This window comes from Budorcas taxicolor, chromosome 1, assembly GCF_023091745.1.
Source record: "Budorcas taxicolor isolate Tak-1 chromosome 1, Takin1.1, whole genome shotgun sequence".
Taxonomy (NCBI): Eukaryota; Metazoa; Chordata; class Mammalia; order Artiodactyla; family Bovidae; genus Budorcas; species Budorcas taxicolor.
Window position 1 is genome coordinate 152,174,676 of NC_068910.1, and position 18,922 is coordinate 152,193,597.

At 40.9% G+C, this 18,922-nt stretch overlaps 1 protein-coding gene across 1 annotated transcript; it reads right to left on the reverse strand.

Moving 5' to 3' along the window:
* Positions 1-1,922: 1,922 nt before the first annotated feature.
* ZNF639 (zinc finger protein 639) lies at positions 1,923-14,579 on the reverse strand. Its single transcript, XM_052644235.1, has 6 exons — positions 14,511-14,579; positions 10,441-10,512; positions 6,408-6,476; positions 5,401-5,511; positions 3,222-3,356; positions 1,923-3,085 (listed from the first exon to the last, which is right to left on the reverse strand). The coding sequence occupies exons 3-6, from the start codon at positions 6,463-6,465 to the stop codon at positions 1,932-1,934; spliced, it is 1,458 nt and encodes a 485-aa protein (XP_052500195.1). The 5' UTR covers positions 6,466-6,476; positions 10,441-10,512; positions 14,511-14,579; the 3' UTR covers positions 1,923-1,931.
* Positions 14,580-18,922: the final 4,343 nt, after the last annotated feature.

Consider the following 18,922-nt stretch of genomic DNA (forward strand, 5'->3'; position numbering starts at 1 on the left):
CCTGTCTGCTCTAACTGGTTTTGTGACCTCGGCCTAATGATAACCTGTTTCTGTAAGAAACAGAAAACAAGAGGATGCAGATCAGATGGCTTCTAAGGTTTTCTTCCAATTTAATTACAATTTTAAGTCTTCTAAGAAACGTTTTTATCAGACAGCCCTACCTGGAATGGTATAATCAGGTGGAATGGTGATTTCTAGGAATACAAGTATGCATATACGACAAAAGGGTGGAAGCTTCCCTGGTGGCTCAGAGGTTAAAGGGTCTGCCTCTAATGCGGGAGACTGGGGTTTGATCCCTGGGTCGGGAAGATCCCCTGGAGAAGGAAATGGCAACCCACTCCAGTATTCTTGCCTGGAGAATCCCATGGAGGGAGGAGCCTGGTGGGCTGCAGTCCATGGGGTCACAGAGTCGGACACGACTGAGTGACTTTATTTACTTATTTACTTAAAAATGGTTTTGAAAAACTTATTGCTGTCACTGTTTACAAAACAGACTAAACTCCCATGGGTCTCAAGGTGGGAAAACCATAGGTCATAAACCAGTCTTCTCAACTATATTAATATTCCTGAGTGACAGTAGTTTGCTAGCAGCAGTGTTTATTTGAGGCCAATGATGCACAAAATACCATCTTCTTGATACTATTTAAGAAGCTGTTACTGAATTGTGGTGGTTGTGTCTCCCTCAGTCTCCCCAGTTCATATGTTGAAGTAATGGAATATGACCTTATTTAGGGATAGTGTCTTTATTAGGTTAAAATGAGCTTGGCAAGGTAGGCCTTAATCCAATGACTGCTTGATTCCTTGTAAACGGGAGACAGACTTGGACACAGGGAGACCATGTGAACATGAAGATGACCACATATAAGTCAAGGAGAGTAGCCGAGAACAGATTCTTCCTTTACAGCTCTCGGAAGGAACCAACTATGCTAACATTTCAATTTTGAATTTCTAGCCTCTACAACTGTGAGACAATAAACTTCTACTTTTTACGCCACTCAGTTTGTGATAATTTGTTATGGCAGCAACAGAAAATACAGACACTAAGACTGATTTACCATTATCAAAAGTAATTTATACCTTCTCATAACAGTAACCCCAACCTCTCATACCTTCCTATTTCTATTTTAATTCTTCAGTGGGTTTTCTCAGAAAACAAATGATTTGGTATCAGAAGTTCAGGCATGACTTTGCAGTTGCATAACTGAAAATGAACAGATTACAAATGACCTGTTTCATTTATAATTGAGTTATGAAATGTTCCTTTATCGTTTAACCCCTTTATCAGTTCCTCCCTATCTAAGATTATTTAGCACATGGATAGGGGCTAAAATAAGGATTACCAAAAAAAAAGGATTGCATAGAAAATCAGATCTTTCCCTCTTACCATAACACGGGGCTCCTAGTGTCACTGAAAGGCTCACACAGATGGACAGCACTGACTATCCTGGGGATAGGAACCACTGGGGAATGCAAAAGCAGGGTCTGGATCTTCTTAACGGGAGTATCAGTGGCCTTAATTATGCATTATGTTGCACTTTAGCTCTGGAAGTGCAGTACTTTAATGACTTCTTCCATGAAAGACTGATCTTGTTTTGAGTTTAAAGAAGAAAAAGTTTGTAACACCTGTATTTATGGAAGGAAAACTATAGTTTCTTTAGTGTATATTTCCTATCAACTCATAAAATCAGAGCACATGCAAGAAACACAATGACAGTTACCAAAAGTGGTTAAAATCACAAATGCATTGAAAATATCACATTTAGGATACAACTATATACTGAAAAGGCAGCAATGCCAAGAAAACTGGCAATTAAAAAGATCTTGTTAAAGACAATTCTCGCAAGTTGTGTTTAAAATCATTCATTTTAACATTTTCAAAATAGTTGAATTTATTATTTCACATCAACATTATGGAAGTTAAAGGAGAACAATCAAGTTGTTTCATGGACTGGAAGGTGACTTATTAATTCCCTTTCATTTCCAAACCTCATCAAGCAGTCACTACATTTATGAGGTAAATCAGCCGAATGCTTGAAATCTAGATGAATTTTAAGATCTTCAATCTGTCCTGTTGAATATTCACAGTATTGACATAAATAAATCCCTTCAGATAAATGTGAATTTAAATGTTTGCAATATTCTAGCATACTTGAGAAGCCTTTCCCACAGTCATCACAAACATGAGGAAAAATTTTAGTATGTTCAATGGCAACATGTCTGTTAACATTTGTATGAAGTCTACTCCGAAACCCACATACTTGACAAACAAAGAAGTTTTTACATTTGTCAAATGTGATTTTGCTTAAGAGGCTATACTGTCCATGTTCCCCATTGTTATACTTATCACTTAACTCTATTAATTTACATGCATGCTCATTTACCACATGGCTATGCAAGTCTTCTGGATCATTCGTTTCATGTTCACAGAACTGACACAAGTACTGTTCATCACAGCTGTGCTCCTGGAAATGTAGGTAGAGTTCACTGCTTGAGGAGAACTGTACGTCACATTGCTCACACCAATAAAGGTGATCACTAAAATGGGTGTCTGCAATGTGCTGGCTGAGGTTCTCAAAAATTACAGTCTTATAATCACAGTATTTACATATGTAGGGGTCCTCTTCATGGAGTTTGGCATGTTCAATCAGAAGCATGTTGGTAGAGAAACTCTCTTTGCATACTCGACACACGTTTGAATCAGTACGCTTGTGCTTCAAGATCATATGCTGCTTTAAATCAGAAAAATATTTGCTGTTGAACTCACAAAGTTCACATTTATAGAGGCCACTGCTGTTAGCTCTCAGTAAAGGCCATTTCTGCTGGGCAGTCACATTCAAAGCTTGGCTCTTGTCAACAATTTTGCAAAGTTTAGCTGGTGGTTCTTCATCAGTTTGGTCTTGGAGACTCTCAGAGGAATTATTTTCTGTCTCTATATCATAGTCTTCAGAAATTGCATGCACTTCTGCGGCAATTGGAACATCTTCAGCAGTGTGAACTTCTATGGGGCTCTCCTCTTGGGTTTGCTGGTGGACTGATTCAGGGGAGTCACAGTCTTCATCACAAATTTCAATATCAGCAGATTTTTCTGAAAAACAAAGCAAGACTATTATTATTATTACTAAATAAAACCTATTAAATAGTAATTGGCAAAAAGAAATTTATTTTACTTATTTTTTTCACTGAACTATACAAAATGTGCAGATGCTATTAGTTTCTCTTACCTGTAGGAAAGGCAGTGTGGTCTAGAATTCTAAGTACAGGACTGGGAACCAAGTAGTTTTGATTTCTATTTCTGGCTTTGATTCCATCTGTAAATTTTGGCAATTCATTTGATGTCTCTGTATCAGAATCATCATCTGTAAAAAAGAATTTGGAAAAATACCTATTATTTATGTCAATCAAAACATTAAACATTACATGGATAAACTGAAATGCCAGTCACTAGAGAAAACTGGGCTTCAACATCATGTCTTTTTAAAAAAGACTGTATTTTTCAGAAGTTTCAAATTTACAAAGTAAATAAATAAATAAGAAGGTTAATACAGAGAATTCCCACATATCGCGCATTCAGTTTCTCCATTATTAACATCTTACATTGTTTGTTATAACAATGACCAAATGCTGGTAAGCTATCATTAACTAAAGTCTATACTTCATCCCAATTTCCTTAGTCTTTATCTAATATCCTTTTTCTGTTCCAAGGTCCCATCCAGGATACATAACATTTATTTGTCCTATCTCTAGGCTACTGCTAGCTGTGGCAGTTTCTCAGACTTCCCTTGCTTTTGATGACCATGACAATCCTAAGGAGACTGGCCAGGTATTTTGCAGGATGCCTCACCAATTAACTCTGCTTTTTCATGATTAGACTGGGATGGCTCAGACGGTAAAGCGTCTGCCCGAAATGCGGGAGACCCGGGTTTGATCCCTAGGTTGGGAAGATCCCCTGGAGAAGGAAATGGCAACCCACTCCAGTACTCTTGCCTAGAAAATTCCATGAATGGAGGAGCCTGGTGGGCTAAATTTCGTGGGGTCGCAAAGAGTTGGACACGACTGAGCGACTTCCCTTTCCCTTATGGATTATTTGAAGGTAAACACAGAGGTAAACTGCTTTGTTTTAAAAATCACATCATATAGAGAGTATAAACTATCAACATTATTATGACTGCTGACATTGAACTTGATAACCTGGGGCTTTATCAGGTTTCTCCACTGTAAAGTCACACTTTTACTTTCCATACTCTACAGTTTGGAACTAAGTTACTGAGTGTAGTCTGTACTTAAGGAGTGGAAAGTTATGCTTCACTTCCCTGAGGGAGCATTACCTACGTAAATAATCTGGAGTTCCTCTGTACAGATTTGTTTCTTATCCCTTATTTATTTATTCTATCATTTATTTATATCACTATGGACTCATAGATATTTATTTTATACTTTGGGTTATAGTTCAATTTCTCCCCCTCTCAAACTGTTTCAGCTTTGGCTACTGGGAGCTCTTTTAGTTGGCTCCTTATGCTCCTTTGGCATACTTGTATTGAATGACTCTATATGTTGAGTACTTTCTTATTTTCTGGCACAACAAAATGCTCTAGGCTCATCTTTTAGGTTTTCTGCTCCAGAACTAGAATCAGCCATTTCTCCAAGAAGCCCTCGTTCTTTTTATTGGAAAATGGTATTAGAAACCAGGATCAGGACACGAGATGTGCTTATTGCTACTGGGATGTCATTTCTGTTAGACTCTCAGTTAACAGAGCAAAAAATACGTGCATGTGCACTACTACAAATATACTGACATCCCATAAATGTTTCTGTATGTAACTGTGTCTCTATTAAGCCAAATATGAGCTCATACTGATGTCTCTGACTGAATGTTCTTTAAATGACCACATCCTTCACCTTGTGTTCTTTCCTTCCATTAGCCCTCCAAATTGAAATGTACAGCTGAGCAGAACAACTGTGTGTAACACTGTTCTTTCTGTGTGGTTTTTTTTTTTTTCCGCCACTCTACACAGCACTTAGGATCTTAGCTCTCTAACCAGGGATTAAACCTGCACCCCCCGGCAGTGGAAGTACAGCGTCTTAACCACTGGACCATCAGGGAACTCCCTGAAATACCACTATTCTTAACTTTTCATCATAAATACTCAAAACTCTGGGTCACTCCTGCTTCGCCACGAATTCCTAGCTGACTAAAACTGATAGAGGAGGATGTGTTTTTGATGTATATGTTTCAAATAATGTTAAAAATTAAAATTCACTTACCCAAAAGTCTCTTGTTTTCTTGAAACAAGTTTAGATATTGCTCATTTTGAAATCATCACTTTCACCCACATTTTCAAATAGGAAATGAAAAATTATAAAAGCAATTTGAATGAAAATATTTTGGAAATTTAAATATACCTTTGTTGTCAAAATATTTTAAGTCTGGTTGTCTCATAGAACAAACACTGTAACAATGATCAGAAAAAATTCCATTGAATCCATCTGCAATTCTGCTTATTCCAGAGGAATCTGAACATAAAACAAAATTTAAAAATTTTCAAGCACACCGAACACATAAACATCTAATGACAGCCATCTCTTTATCCAACATAAATAAATTTTCATAGTATTGTAATAAGGTATTAATATTTCCTTTAATTCTGAAGGCTTTCATAATTCAGATATTGACTTTGAGCTTTGAAAGAACCATAAATTATACAATTTAAAATATAATACTTAGAAACACACTAAGATATAATTCTCATGGTCAAGAGTCCCACAAAATATGAATATGCAACAAATGTGTTAATTGCAAAAAACACTGAATTAGAAGGGCCAGTTAGGTAGACCAGGTTTAATTTCCTCAGATATGAAAAACAAGTAGGCTGGGTTGGTTACCAGGTATACCTGAGACAGCCCCAAGTATACATGTGCATAGCATAAGAGGTCAGGACCTCTTATTTGCCAAGATAGTAGAGCCATACTCAAAGAAAAGATCTAAAATTATATAATCAAAATGAAACTTACAACATTTCTGAAAATAATGTACAGGATAAAGATTTTTCCAATGATGCAAAATTACTTCCATCAAGGCTATTATTAAGACTTAAGCATAAGCTTGGGAAACAAAGGCAAATCTCAATTACGCTATGTAAGTATGTAACTTGGATATCTAATCTTAAATATCTATAAACTATGAAGTTGTGAGAATTAAAATAAATGTCTGTGAAATTTTGATGTATGCCTAGCATACAGCAGATATTGAGAAATATATTTTGAGAGAATTTACTTAAAGTTTCCTCTTAGCTAAAAGTTAACCCAGATATTTAACTCTAATCAGATGATTTATGAGAAAATGGATGTAAACACAACTGCATGGGAACTGAACATGGCCTAACTTTTAAATAATTTAAGCGTACACTGACCTGAATAACGAGAAGGATGTAAAGTCTTCCTTTTTCTTTTTTTAGGATATTCATTCATATCTTTTTAATCTGAAAAATGGAAAAATTTAACAAATACATCACAAGTAACAAGTGTTAATATTGTTATGCAAATTTCTTCTAATAAAAAAATTGGCTGGCGATAGGAAATGTGTCATAAAAATCGACTTCAAGAGAGAAATGTTAAACAATCCGGCTTATATTTTATATTTACTTTTCTGATCAAGTTTAAAGGCTGTGTTCTGTTTTCTTTCTTCCTGAGGTTGAGAACGTTTCAAATGTTCATGTAATTGTGAAAACTGAATAATTACATAAGCCGCAAGGAGATCCAACCAGTCCATTCTAAAGGAGAACAGTCTTGGGTGTTCTTCAGAAGGAATGATGCTAAAGCTGAAACTCCAGTACTTTGGCCACCTCATGTGAAGAGCTGACTCATTGGAAAAGACCCTGATGCTGGGAGCGATTGAGGGCAGGAGGAAAAAGGGACAACAGAGGATGAGATGGCTGGATGGCAACACTGACTCGATGGACGTGAGTTTGAGTGAACTCCAGGGGTTGGTGATGGACAGGGAGGCCTGGTGTGCTACAATTCATGGGGATGCAAAGAGCTGGACACAACTGAGTGACTGAACTGAACTGAATGCTTATTTTCTATAAAAGAAAAATTGTACCTATGATACCAAAAAAAGAGTTTTATAGGTATATTTCTTACAGTTGGGAATATTTTGACAGTTTTGAAGCCACAGTTCTGTTCAGTTATGTCCGACTCTTTGCAACGCCATGAACTGCAGCACGCCAGGCCTCCCTGTCCATCACCAACTCCCAGAGTCCACCCAAACCATGTCCTTTGAGTCGGTGATGCCATCCAACCATCTCATCCTCTGTTGTCCCCTTCTCCTCCTGCCCTCAATCTTTCCCAGCATCAGGGTCTTTTCAAATGAGTCAGCTCTTTGCATCAGGTGGTCAAAGGTTTAGAGTTTCAGCTTCAACATCATAACTACCAATGAACACCCAGGACTGATCTCATTTAGGATGGACTGGTTGGATCTCCTTGCAGTCCAAGGGACTCTCAAAAGTCTTCTCCAACACCACAGTTCAAAAGCATCAATTCTTCAGCACTCAGCTTTCTTCACAGTCCAACTCTCACATCCATACGTGACTACTGGAAAAACCATCACCTTGACTAGAAGGACCTTTGTTGACACAGTAATGTCTCTGCTTTTCAATATGCTGTCTAGGTTGGTCGTAACTTTCCTTCCAAGGAGTAAGTGTCTTTTAATTTCATGACTGTAATAATCATCTGCAGTGATTCTGGAGCCCAGAAAAATAAAGTCAGCCACTGTTTCCCCAACTATTTGCCATGAAGTGATGGGACCAGATGCCATAATCTTAGATTTCTGAATATTGAGCTTTAAGCCAACTTTTTCACTCTCCTCTTTCACTTTCATCAAGAGGCTCTTTATTTCCTCTTCACTCTCTGCCATAAGAGTGGTGTCATCTGCATATCTGAGGTTGCTTATATTTCTCCTGGTAATACTGATTCCAGCTTGTGCTTCCTCCAGCCCAGCGTTTCTCATGATGTACTCTGCATATAAGTTAAAGAAGCAGGGTGACAATACACAGCCTTGACCTACTCCTTTTCCTATCTGGAACCAGTCTGTTCCATGTCCTGTTCTAACTGTTGCTTCCTGACCTGCATACAGGTTTCTCAAGAGGCAGGTCAGGTGGTCTGGTATTCCCATCTCTTTCAGAATTTTCCAGTTTATTGTGATCCACACAGTCAAAGGCTTTGGCATAGTCAACAAAGCAGAAATAGATGTTTTCCTGGAACTCTCTTCCTTTTTCGATGATCCAACAGATGTTGGCAATTTAATTTCTGGTTCCTCTGCCTTTTGGAAAACCAGCTTGAACCTCAGGAAGTTCATGGTTCACGTATTGCTAAAGTCTGGCTTGGAGAATTTTGAGCATTACTTTACTAGCATGTGAGATGATGCAATTGTGCAGTAGTTTGTGCATTCTTTAGCATTGCCTTTTTTAGGGATTGGAATGAAAACTGACCTTTTCCAATCCTGTGGCCACTGCTGAGTTTTCCAAATTTGCTGGCATATTGAGTGCAGCACTTTCACAGTATCATCTATCAGGATTTGAAATAGCTCCACTGGAATTCCATCACCTCCACTAGCTTTGTTCGTAGTGATGCTTCCTAAGGCCCACTTGACCTCACATTCCAGGATGTCTGGCTCTAGGTGAGTGATCACACCATTGTGATTATCTGGGTTGTGAAGATCTTTTTTGTACAGTTCTTCTGTGTATTCTTGCCACCTCTTCTTAATATCTTCTGCTTTTGTCAGGTGCATACCATTTCTGCCCTTTATTGAGCCCATCTTTGCATGAAATGTTCCCTTGGTATCTCTCATTTTCTTGAAGAGATCTCTAGTCTTTCCCATTCTATTGACTTCCTCTGTTTGTTTGCATTGATCACTGAGGAAGGCTTTCTTATCTCTCCTTGCTATTCTTTGGAACTCTGCATTCAAATGGGTATATTTTTCCTTTTCTCCTTTGCTTTTCGTTTCCCTTCTATTCACAGCTATTTGTAAGGCCTCCTCAGAGAGCCATTTTGCTTTTTTGCATTTCTTTTTCTTGGGGATGGTCTTGATTCCTGTATCCTGTACAATGCCATGAACCTCCATCCATAGTTCATCAGGTACTCTGTCTGTCAGATCTAGTCCCTTAAATCTATTTCTCACTTCCATTGTATAGTCATAAGGGATTTGATTTAGGTCATACCTGAATGGTGTAATGATATTCTCCACTTTCTTCAATTTCAGTCTGAATTTGGCAATAAGGCCTTCACTATCTGAGCCACAGTCAACTCCCGGTCTGGTTTTTGCTGACTATATAGAGCTTCTCCATCTTTGGCTGCAAAGAATATAATCAATCTGATTTCGGTGTTGACCATCTGGTGATGTCCCTGTGTAGAGTCTTCTCTTGTGCTGTTGGAAGAGGGTGTTTGCTATGACCAGTGCATTCTCTTGGCAGAACTCTACTAGCCTTTGCCCTGTTTCATTCTGTACTCCAAGGCCAAATTTGCCTGTTGCTCCAGGTGTTTCTTGACTTCCTACCTTTGCATTCCAGTTCCCTATAATGAAAAGGACATCTTTTTTGGGTGTTAGTTCTAGGTCTTGTAGGTCTTCATAGAACTGTTCAACTTCAGCTTCTTCAGCATTACTGGTCGGGCATAGGCTTGAATTACCGTGATATTGAATGGTTTGCCTTGGAAACGAACAGAGATCATTCTGTTGTTTTTGAGATTGTATCCAAGTACTGCATTTCAGACTCTTTTGTTGACCATGATGGCTACTGCATTTCTTCTAAGGGATTCTTGCCCACAGTAGTAGATATAATGGTCATCTGAGTTAAATTCACTCATTCCAGTCCATCTTAGTTCACCGATTCCTAGAATGTTGATGTTCACTCTTGCCATCTCCTGTTTGACCACTTCCAATTTGCCTTGATTCATGACCTGACATTCCAGATTCCTATGCAATATTGCTCATTACAGCAACGAGCCTTGCTTCTATCACCAGTCACATCCACACCTGGGTGTTGGTTTTGCTTTGGCTGCATCCCTTCATTCTTTCTGGAGTTATTTCCCCACTGATCTCCAGTAGCATATTGGGCACCTACCAACCTGGGGAGTTCCTCTTTCAGTGTCCTATCTTTTTGCCTTTTCATACTGCTCATGGGGTTCTCAAGGCAAGAATACTGAAGCCACACATCCTCTTCAAAAAAAATAGTCACAAATTTGTATTAATCTTCTGGCTTCAGAGGGGGTAAAAAAAATCACCCTCATCATTCAGAGGCTCAGAATATAATTTTCAAGAAAATATCCTTTTCTTACTCATGAGGTCACACTCAACATTCCATTGAGAACAAAAGAGATTTGGCAGCTACTGAATAAATATCCATAGACTGTTATAAAACTGACTAACTAGTTTTACCAGATCCCACTTACTTGGTGTAATTCTTAATACTGGAGTGAGGAAAACTGAATTACAGGGAAGTTTTCGCAGATGGTGAAATATGCCTGTAGGAAAAACAGGACAAAAGTGTTATGAGCAAAAATGTAGTTCATTTCTGAGACTCAAGGTACTGGATGTTAGTTTACTGGAAAGCTATACAGAATTAACTCAAGTACAATATGTTTTTGAATACATACTGCATTAAGTACTAAAACTTGTATAAAGTGATAAATGTCACTATATATAAATATGTGTCATATTTCTTTGAAGTGAATTTACCTTCTAAAGCTATTTTAACACCAAAAAAGAAACATAAATAAATACACAGGAATATAAATCTCATTAATTTATTTGTGCGTGCTCAGTTGAGTCCAACCTCTTGAAACTCCATGGACTGTAGTCTGCCAGGCTCCTCTGCCCATGGGATTTTCCAGAGAAAAATACTGGAGTAGATTGCAATTTCCCACTCCAGGGGATCTTTCCCACCCAGGGATTGAACTTCCTTCTCCTGCCATTAATTTATTCAGTCACAGTGAAAGCCAATATAATGAAAGCTGACAAATTAGTACAGGCTTTTTTTGGTCTCTTTTTTGGCTGCACTGGGGTGGCTTGTGGGATCGTGATTCCCTGATCAAGGATAGAACACGTGCCCCCCGCTGTAAGAAGCACAGAGTTCTAATCACTGGACCACCAGGGAATTCCCAAATTACAGATTTTAAACTGTTTAAATCCTCCTTATAGATTATTAATAGAAGAATAATGATGATCATTTACTGGGCACCAATTATGTACCAGGCTGTGAACATACTTTTTTATTTAAACCTATGATTAGAAAAATCTATAACACGGTCTCCAAATCACTATTATCTATCCGTTGTTACTCATAAAGAGGGCTTACCAGGTGGCTCAGTGGTAAACAATCTGCCTGCACTGTAGAAGATGCAGGAGATACAGGTTGGGACCATGGGTCAGGAAGATCCCCTGGAAAAGGAAATGGCAACACACTTCAGTATTCTTGCCTGGAAAATCCCATGGACCAAGGAACCAACGCAGAGTCTGACATAAAATGATGGCTAAACAACAACTGATAAGGAAATTAAGGCATAAACTTAAGTCAGGGGAATAGTAAATAAGTGACAGGGTTGAACAGAGATCTAACTTGAACATAAGATTTTCTATGCTTTTAATCTCTTTTATTTAGGGAGATAAAGTGATCAGTCCAACTGAAGTAATAGTGTTAGAATGAGAACTCTTTCTTCCATTTCAGATTAGTGTTCCTTCTACTATAGCAGTGGGAAAATAAGGAATGTCAGAAAAAAATGCATTGTAAAGTTTTTTCTGTGGACTTATAAGCTTCTTATCACCATGGTGATACAGGTACACAGTAGGTAGAACTTGGCATTGTTATTTCTCATCTCAATTCTAGCAATAGGGAACTTGAGATGCACATACTATTTTTGCTGCTTTATTAGGTGCTGGGTATATCATTATTGGACTTCCTAGGAGGTTCAGTGGTAAAGAAACCACCTCCCAATGCAGGAGAATCTGGTTTGATCCCTGGGTCAGGAAGAGCCTCTGAAGAAGGAAACAGCTACCCACTCCAGAATTCCTGCCTGGGAAATACCATGGACAGAGGAGAATGGTGGGAAATACACAGTCCATGGGGTCGCAAGAGTTGGACACGACTTACCTACTGAGCAGTAACAAATTATCAGCACTATACATAATGTAATCATACACATAAAGTGCTGCTGAATTTACTGAGAATTTTCTTTACTTGATTTTCACAACAATCCTGTAAGGTAGATAGAAGGTCTACTATCAAATCTACTCCAATTTTACTGAGGAGGAAACAAATTCACTGAAAGTGAAGTCAACTAATTAGAAGAGCCAGTAATGAAAAAGTGTGTCTTCTGACTTCTGGGTTTACAATTGTGTGATTAAATCTTCATTTCTAATCACTGTCACCAGCAAGTTACATCTTGCTTCCAGTCCTTAGTCAGCCACCAACTGGGAGGAGGGTGAGGGAATCACTCAAAGAAACTGACAACCATGATATTTGCAGAAAAGGTGTCAACAGGTATAATGCCTCATCTAACAACACAAATTAGCATTCCCTGAGCTTACCCCATCAAGTTGCATTAAAAAAAAATAAACAGCTGTTTTCATATTTATGTAGTAAACTAAAATCTTAAGACTTATTTCTAATACTTTTTTTGTACAGAATTTACACAGCTGAAAGCTTTATACTTCATGTTCTAAATGCTTTACAAGTATCAGACGGGAACACTGAAAACTGTCAGTCGAGCATTTTAAACACTTCAAACTTTTTCAAAAAAGCAAGGAAACCAAGCATGGCATTAGAATTAATGTTGCAAGCTGGCTAGGATTCAGACTGTCAGGTGAAAACAACAGGATTACCTTGATCAGGAAATGTTTGACTCCTACCTAGGGCTGAACAATATCCAAAAGTTTACCAGACCTCCTTTAAGCAAGATAGTAAAATGCCCACTCAAGACCAAAAATGCTAACCACCCTTCATTTCAGCAAATGTTTTTACGTGCCTTTTGTGTGTATGACTGTTCTGATGAACTCTGGCTTTTTACCTAAGGATGTCATACACACATTTGCTCACTAGTCCTCCTCTTTTAATGGGAAGATTCTGAACACGCAATTTTTCACTCAAGTCCTCTTCCTCACTTAAAAAGCTACAGATAAAATTAATATGTCACTGTAGTAAAATCAGAAAAATAAAATAATTAAATCACTTAGAATCTATTCATCCAGAAAAACACTGTTAACATGGTCTTCCCTGGTAGCTCGGTGGTAAGGAATCTGCCTGTAATGAAGGAGACACAAGAGAAATCGGTTGGATCCCTGGGTTGGGAAGATCCCCTGGAAAAGGAAATGGCAACCCACTCCGGTATTCTTGCCTGGGAAATTCCATGGACAGAAGAGCCTGGTGGGCTACAGTCTATAGGGTCGCAAAAAAGCTGTACAAGGCTTAGCGACTAAACATTCCAAAGTATAGACATGTAGACATTTTCTCATGCTAAGGGATTCATACATACTTTAAATTTACAAAAAGCTAACCATGCCATCTAAAACACTCATTAAAAAAAAAAAGCAACTTAGAAGACACTTGTAATCATCTTTCCAGCTGTCACTTTTTCAACAATAAGAACGTCTAAGTACAAATCACAATACAGATTAGCAGACTCCTACCGGCAGTCAGCACTTGTATCAAAGAGTTCAATCTTTTTAAGACCTTTCATGCAATGTAAATATATATAAGACAAGCATTTACAATAAAAAGCGGTTCTATACTAAAGAGTTTTAGAAGCATGTTGTTCCTCAGCCTCATTTTGAAACAAGTGTATCTTTTCCAGATTTTGAAAGACAGGAGAAAACAAAAATGCTGCAGGCAACTTTAGAACCCACCACACGTCCCATTTAGCGTCAGTGTTTGCTTTATCTCTTTGCTTACAGATAAACTGCCTCAAAGCACTCTTGTCCCTAGATTGTACCGAAAAACAAAACCAAAATGGGTTCGAAGTACCCTAATAAGTGCCTTAGACTATACTGGCTGGGGGCTTAAGAGCCTGAAGGTTGTGACTCCCGGCGTGGGCAAAGGATGCGCCGCCGGAGGGTCACCACGCCAGCCGGCAAGGCCTGAGGGCCACCGTGGCACGGATGGGGGCCCGCGGCCCAGAGAGGCCGCTCAGGAGCCATCGGGACCCGGCTTCTCCACCCGCGCGCCACGTACTGGCCCCATTCGGGCCCGGCGACTAGCCAGAAGTCTCAAGTCCCGACCCCAAAGGCACCACTCGGAAAAAAAGCAGCGGGGGACCGAGGCCAGCCGGGGCCGAGGTGCCCTCCGCAGGGGGTGGAACTGCCTTCGGGATGGGGGAGGGGCGCGCCATCCCGCCAGAAAACGAAGGCAGGGTTTCAGTTTTAAAGGCGCCATCCGGTCTTCCCTGCCCTCTCCCGCAGGAAGCTGCGCCCGCACGCCCGCGGCCCCTGCAGCAGTCCGGCGCCCGGGCCGCTCCGCCCTCACACTCACCAGTCCCCGGGGCCCGCCCGGCCAGCCCAGGCGCAGCTGCGAGGCGGCGGCCGAGACGCCCGAGAGCGGGCGGAGGGGTAGCGCAGCCCTGCCCGCAGGCGCACGGCGGCGGGCGGCGCCGCTTCTGGCCCTCGAGCTCCCCGGCGCTCCGCCGGGCCGGCCCCGCTCCCTCCCCGCGCGCCCTACGCCCAGCCTGCGAGGCCCCGGGCCCAGGCTCCGCGGCCGCACTCACCGCCGCGCTTCGCGCCTGCGCCGCACGCCTCAGGCCCGCCGAGAGGGCGGGGAGGTGACGAGGTGAGAGTGGGGGCTGGGGAGCGAGCGGCTTGGCCTCGCCTCGCTCCCGGGCTAGGAGGGACCACCGGCCTCCAGCCCCCGGGGCGGCCCGGCGGCCCGCGCCCCCTGCAGGCACCTCCGCGCCTTCGCGGGTGCCTTCCGGGAAGGGTACCGCGCGTCCCGGAAAGAGCGGGTGATTCCACCCTCTAGAATTGCTCCTAGCGAGGCTGCCGAGGGAACTCCCTCCACCACCGCCGCCCCGCTCTCCCTCCCGCCCAGAGGAAGTGGGAGCAGCAGCGCGCGCCAGACACCCTTTTCCCACCAAGTTCCTCCATGGGGACAGGGGAGAATGGTCTTGGTCGGGTTAGGCAAGGCATGTGGCATTTCAAACCCCACAGAGTGGAATGCCGCCTGTTGGGGACGAAAAGGGCAGCCGTCCGCAGTGCAGAAGGGGAAATAGAAAAGATCGCGGGTCCGTCTTTATCCGAATTCCCTGCCTCAAAAAATGTTGGTGGAATGAATGTGAAATTATGGCGGATTGGATTAGATGATTTCACTTGTTCTGACCTTGAGTTTCTAGGAGCAGATGTAGAGAAGATTAAATTAAGTGAGCATAAATAAACTTGGGAACGGGGTGTGATCACACGTTTAATCTTTTTGACTAAGAGTTAAGGTTGTTAGTACAAATTTACAAATTAGTAAAGTGAGTTTGTGAGGGTGTAGAGTGGATTGTTGTGATTGTTAAGTGGATGATGCGGCCCTTCTGGATTATCATGTGCCCAAGGTCACTAGTAGGACTGCAATGCGTGTTTTTTTCTTTCATCGTGTGTGTGCTTTTCTTGGTTATCACATACTAACCAATCAATCACCAGATAATAATAATCATAGACCTTACTCTGACCCCATCAGCTAACTCCCAGGAGATAAAATCATATTTGAAAGAGACGCTAGTGTGTGAGACTCAATTTTTACAATCTCATAACGTTTATGTGTGTGCTCAGCCCAAATGAATATTTACGAATGCTGACATGGCCTGAATAAAGTACGAAGAGGTTTAGAGGCACCTTTTAATCCTAGTATAGTTAGTTATGGCACGGAATAGGGAATTGACACAGGTTTCTGGAATTTGTAAAGAACAGGGTGTTTCATTCCCCCCTCTCCCGGAGGGTTGTTTCTTGACCAGATACGGTGGAGGCCACAAGGGGGTGGTATGGAACCACCTTTAACGCTCCTCTTTGCCTGCAGTGATGAAAACCATGCGGCGGTCCTGGGAAAGAGGAGGTGGTTTTGCCCGCCAGCGCCTTGGTTCCACTAGCGTCGTGCTCTGGCCTCGAGAGCCTTTCGCGCTGGCAGCAGCTGGACATCAGCTCACTGTTGGCTAAGCCGACTCTTCTGAGAACAAGCTCATAGAAAAGGTACACCGCAACTAAATTTGGACTTTATTTCTTTCACCTCTTCTCTGCCTGGGACAGTAGTGTAATGAATCATCTTTGATTTGGAGTATGTTTCTTTATTGACTTAAGAGATATGAACCTGTTTTCTAATGCCTTGTGAATAATGACAATTCCTACAGCGAGCCCCTGTTAAATAAATTACTGGCAAGGAGTCTCACGCTCTGAGCATAGTTTGCCAAAAACCTGAGCACTTTATTTTTTGTAAACTTGAATATTTTCTCATATGATTCTTGGCCATTTGTATTTCTTTTGTGAATGATCAGTTATGTCCTTTGCCCATCTTTCTAAGTTTGTCTTTAAAAAAAAATTAAGGTTTTAAATGTTTTATCTGAGATATATGTTACGTGTGTTTCTTCCTGGTTTGTTTTTACTTTTTAATTTCTTTAATGGCACAAACATTTAAAATTGTGAAATCAAGTCTATTAATCTTTTCCAAGTTCTGTTGTTGCCTTACACTGAAATAACCTTTTCTCCTACACAAGATCTGGTTGCATTTTTTACTTTAACTTTTTAATTGATCTGTAATTTATTTTGTGAGATGTGATGTGAGATGAGGAGAACTTTTTCTCTGTCATATTTCTTTTTTCTTATTTCTCTCCATTTTGTATAACAGCCTGAAATAAAATTTCTGAGAATAACTTCATCTGATGTTCAAGTAACTTCCTAAGGCATTCTAATTTCAACTGCATCAGCATCACTAGGAGGTGATTGTTAAAGTATAGAGGCCTGTGCTCTAGCCCAGGAGTGTCTAACTGGGTAAGTCTGAGATGGAGCCTGTTGTTCAGTTGTTCAGTTGCTCAGTTGTGTCTGACTCTTTGGACCCCATGGATGCCAGGCTTCCCTGTCCTTCACCATCTCCCAGCGCTTGCTCAAAGTCATGTCCATTGAGTCAGTGATGCCATCCAGCCATCTCATCCTCTGTTGTCCCCTCCTCCTCCTCCCTTCAATCTTTCCCAGCATCAGGGTCTTTTCTAATGAGTCGGCTCTTTGCATCAGGTGGCTGAAGTATTGGAGCTTCAACTTCAGCATCAGTCCTTCTAATGAATATTCAGGGTTGTTTTCCTTTAGGATTGACTGATTTGATCTCCTTGCAGTCAAAGGGACTCTCAAGAGTCTTCTCCAACACCACATTTCGAAAGCATCAATTGAGTTTCTAGCAAGTTCTCAGGTGATGTTGCTGCTGCTGGTGCAGGATCAGACTCTGAGAACCACTAGCCTTTAAGGATTTCCCCACCCAACCTCTCATTAGTTAAACAGTACAGTACTTTTCACTATTCCACAGACAGACACTGATGCTGAAGCTCCAATACTTTGGCCACCTGATGCAAAGAACTGATTTATTTGAAAAGACCCAGATGCTGGGAAAGATTGAAGGCAGGAGGAGAAGGGGACCATAGAGGATTAGATGGTTGGATGGCATCACCGATTGGATGATGGGTTTGAGCAAGTTTGAGCAAGCTCTGGGAGTTGGTGCTGGACAGGGGAGCCTGTGTCCATGGGGTCACAAAGAGTCGGACATGACCGAGCGACTGAACTAGATAGGTCTAACTCTTTGCTCTTTTATGTTTCTTCTATGTTTCTTCCACCTGCAATTCCTTTGTTTCTGTCTATAAGGTCAAGCTCACACTTTATCTCTTTTCTATGAAATCTTTGATTTTTCCTAGCAGAGATCTCTGATCACTCTTCTGAGATTTTATAATATTTGGTGCCTTAGTCCTCTTACCATCAAAGATGTATTTATTGTGAAAATGATGCAGCTTTAAGCTTCAAGTCTCTGCCACTACATGAACTTCTTCTAGGATAAGGTACTTAATTTCGCATTTATAATTTTGTTCTTTTTCTTAAATTTGTCCCCCCAATTTGCATAAGCTTCTGTCCTGACAAAATTTGACTTCACCCCTGTTTATCATATCATCTCTCCACAGGCTTTGAATTCTGGTTTTGTTATATTCTGGTCTGTTCCATTTCCCTGCTTAGCACAGTGTCTTGCATAAAGCCTCAATAAAATTATTCACTCTTTATCTACCTTATGTCCAGCACTGTGCTAGGTACTGGGGATACAGTATGAGCAAGATGGACATGGTCATTACCTTGCTAGTCTTTACATTAGAGGAGATAGGTAATTAAACAGCACTGGAATGTGATGACTCTCCTGTGAAGAGGCTAAGCCATGTCAAGGGAAATTGAGATTAATAAAGGATGAAAAAAGCATTTCCCCAGTAAGAAAGTATATTTGATATCCCTGGGAAGAAAACTCAATGATTGTTTAGGTCTATGGTGGGCATTACTAATGTCAGCAATCTCCCAGTTTCTGGTGTTCTCTACACCAAGGCATATATTTCACCCCTCATACCACTGAATTTGGGTAGAGCCGTATAACTTGCGTTGGTCATTGAAATGTCAGTAGACTTGCTGTGTTAGTCCTACACGGAGGCAGTTCATTTCTGGTGCTTGCTTCTCTAGCCCTCTCTTCCTCTGTCTGGAGAGCTATCAGGACACAAAGCAGATGTAATGAGAGCAAGAAACACACCTTTGTTGTGTTAAGTTGATAAGTTTTGGGGATAATTTCTTATAGAAGAATCATTTTTCATCACTGACTAAGACAAGGGCTAAATTTATACACCCATTCCATTAGGTCCAAGGCTTGGGAGAGGGATCCAGGTGGTTACAAAGCTGCCTAGTGGC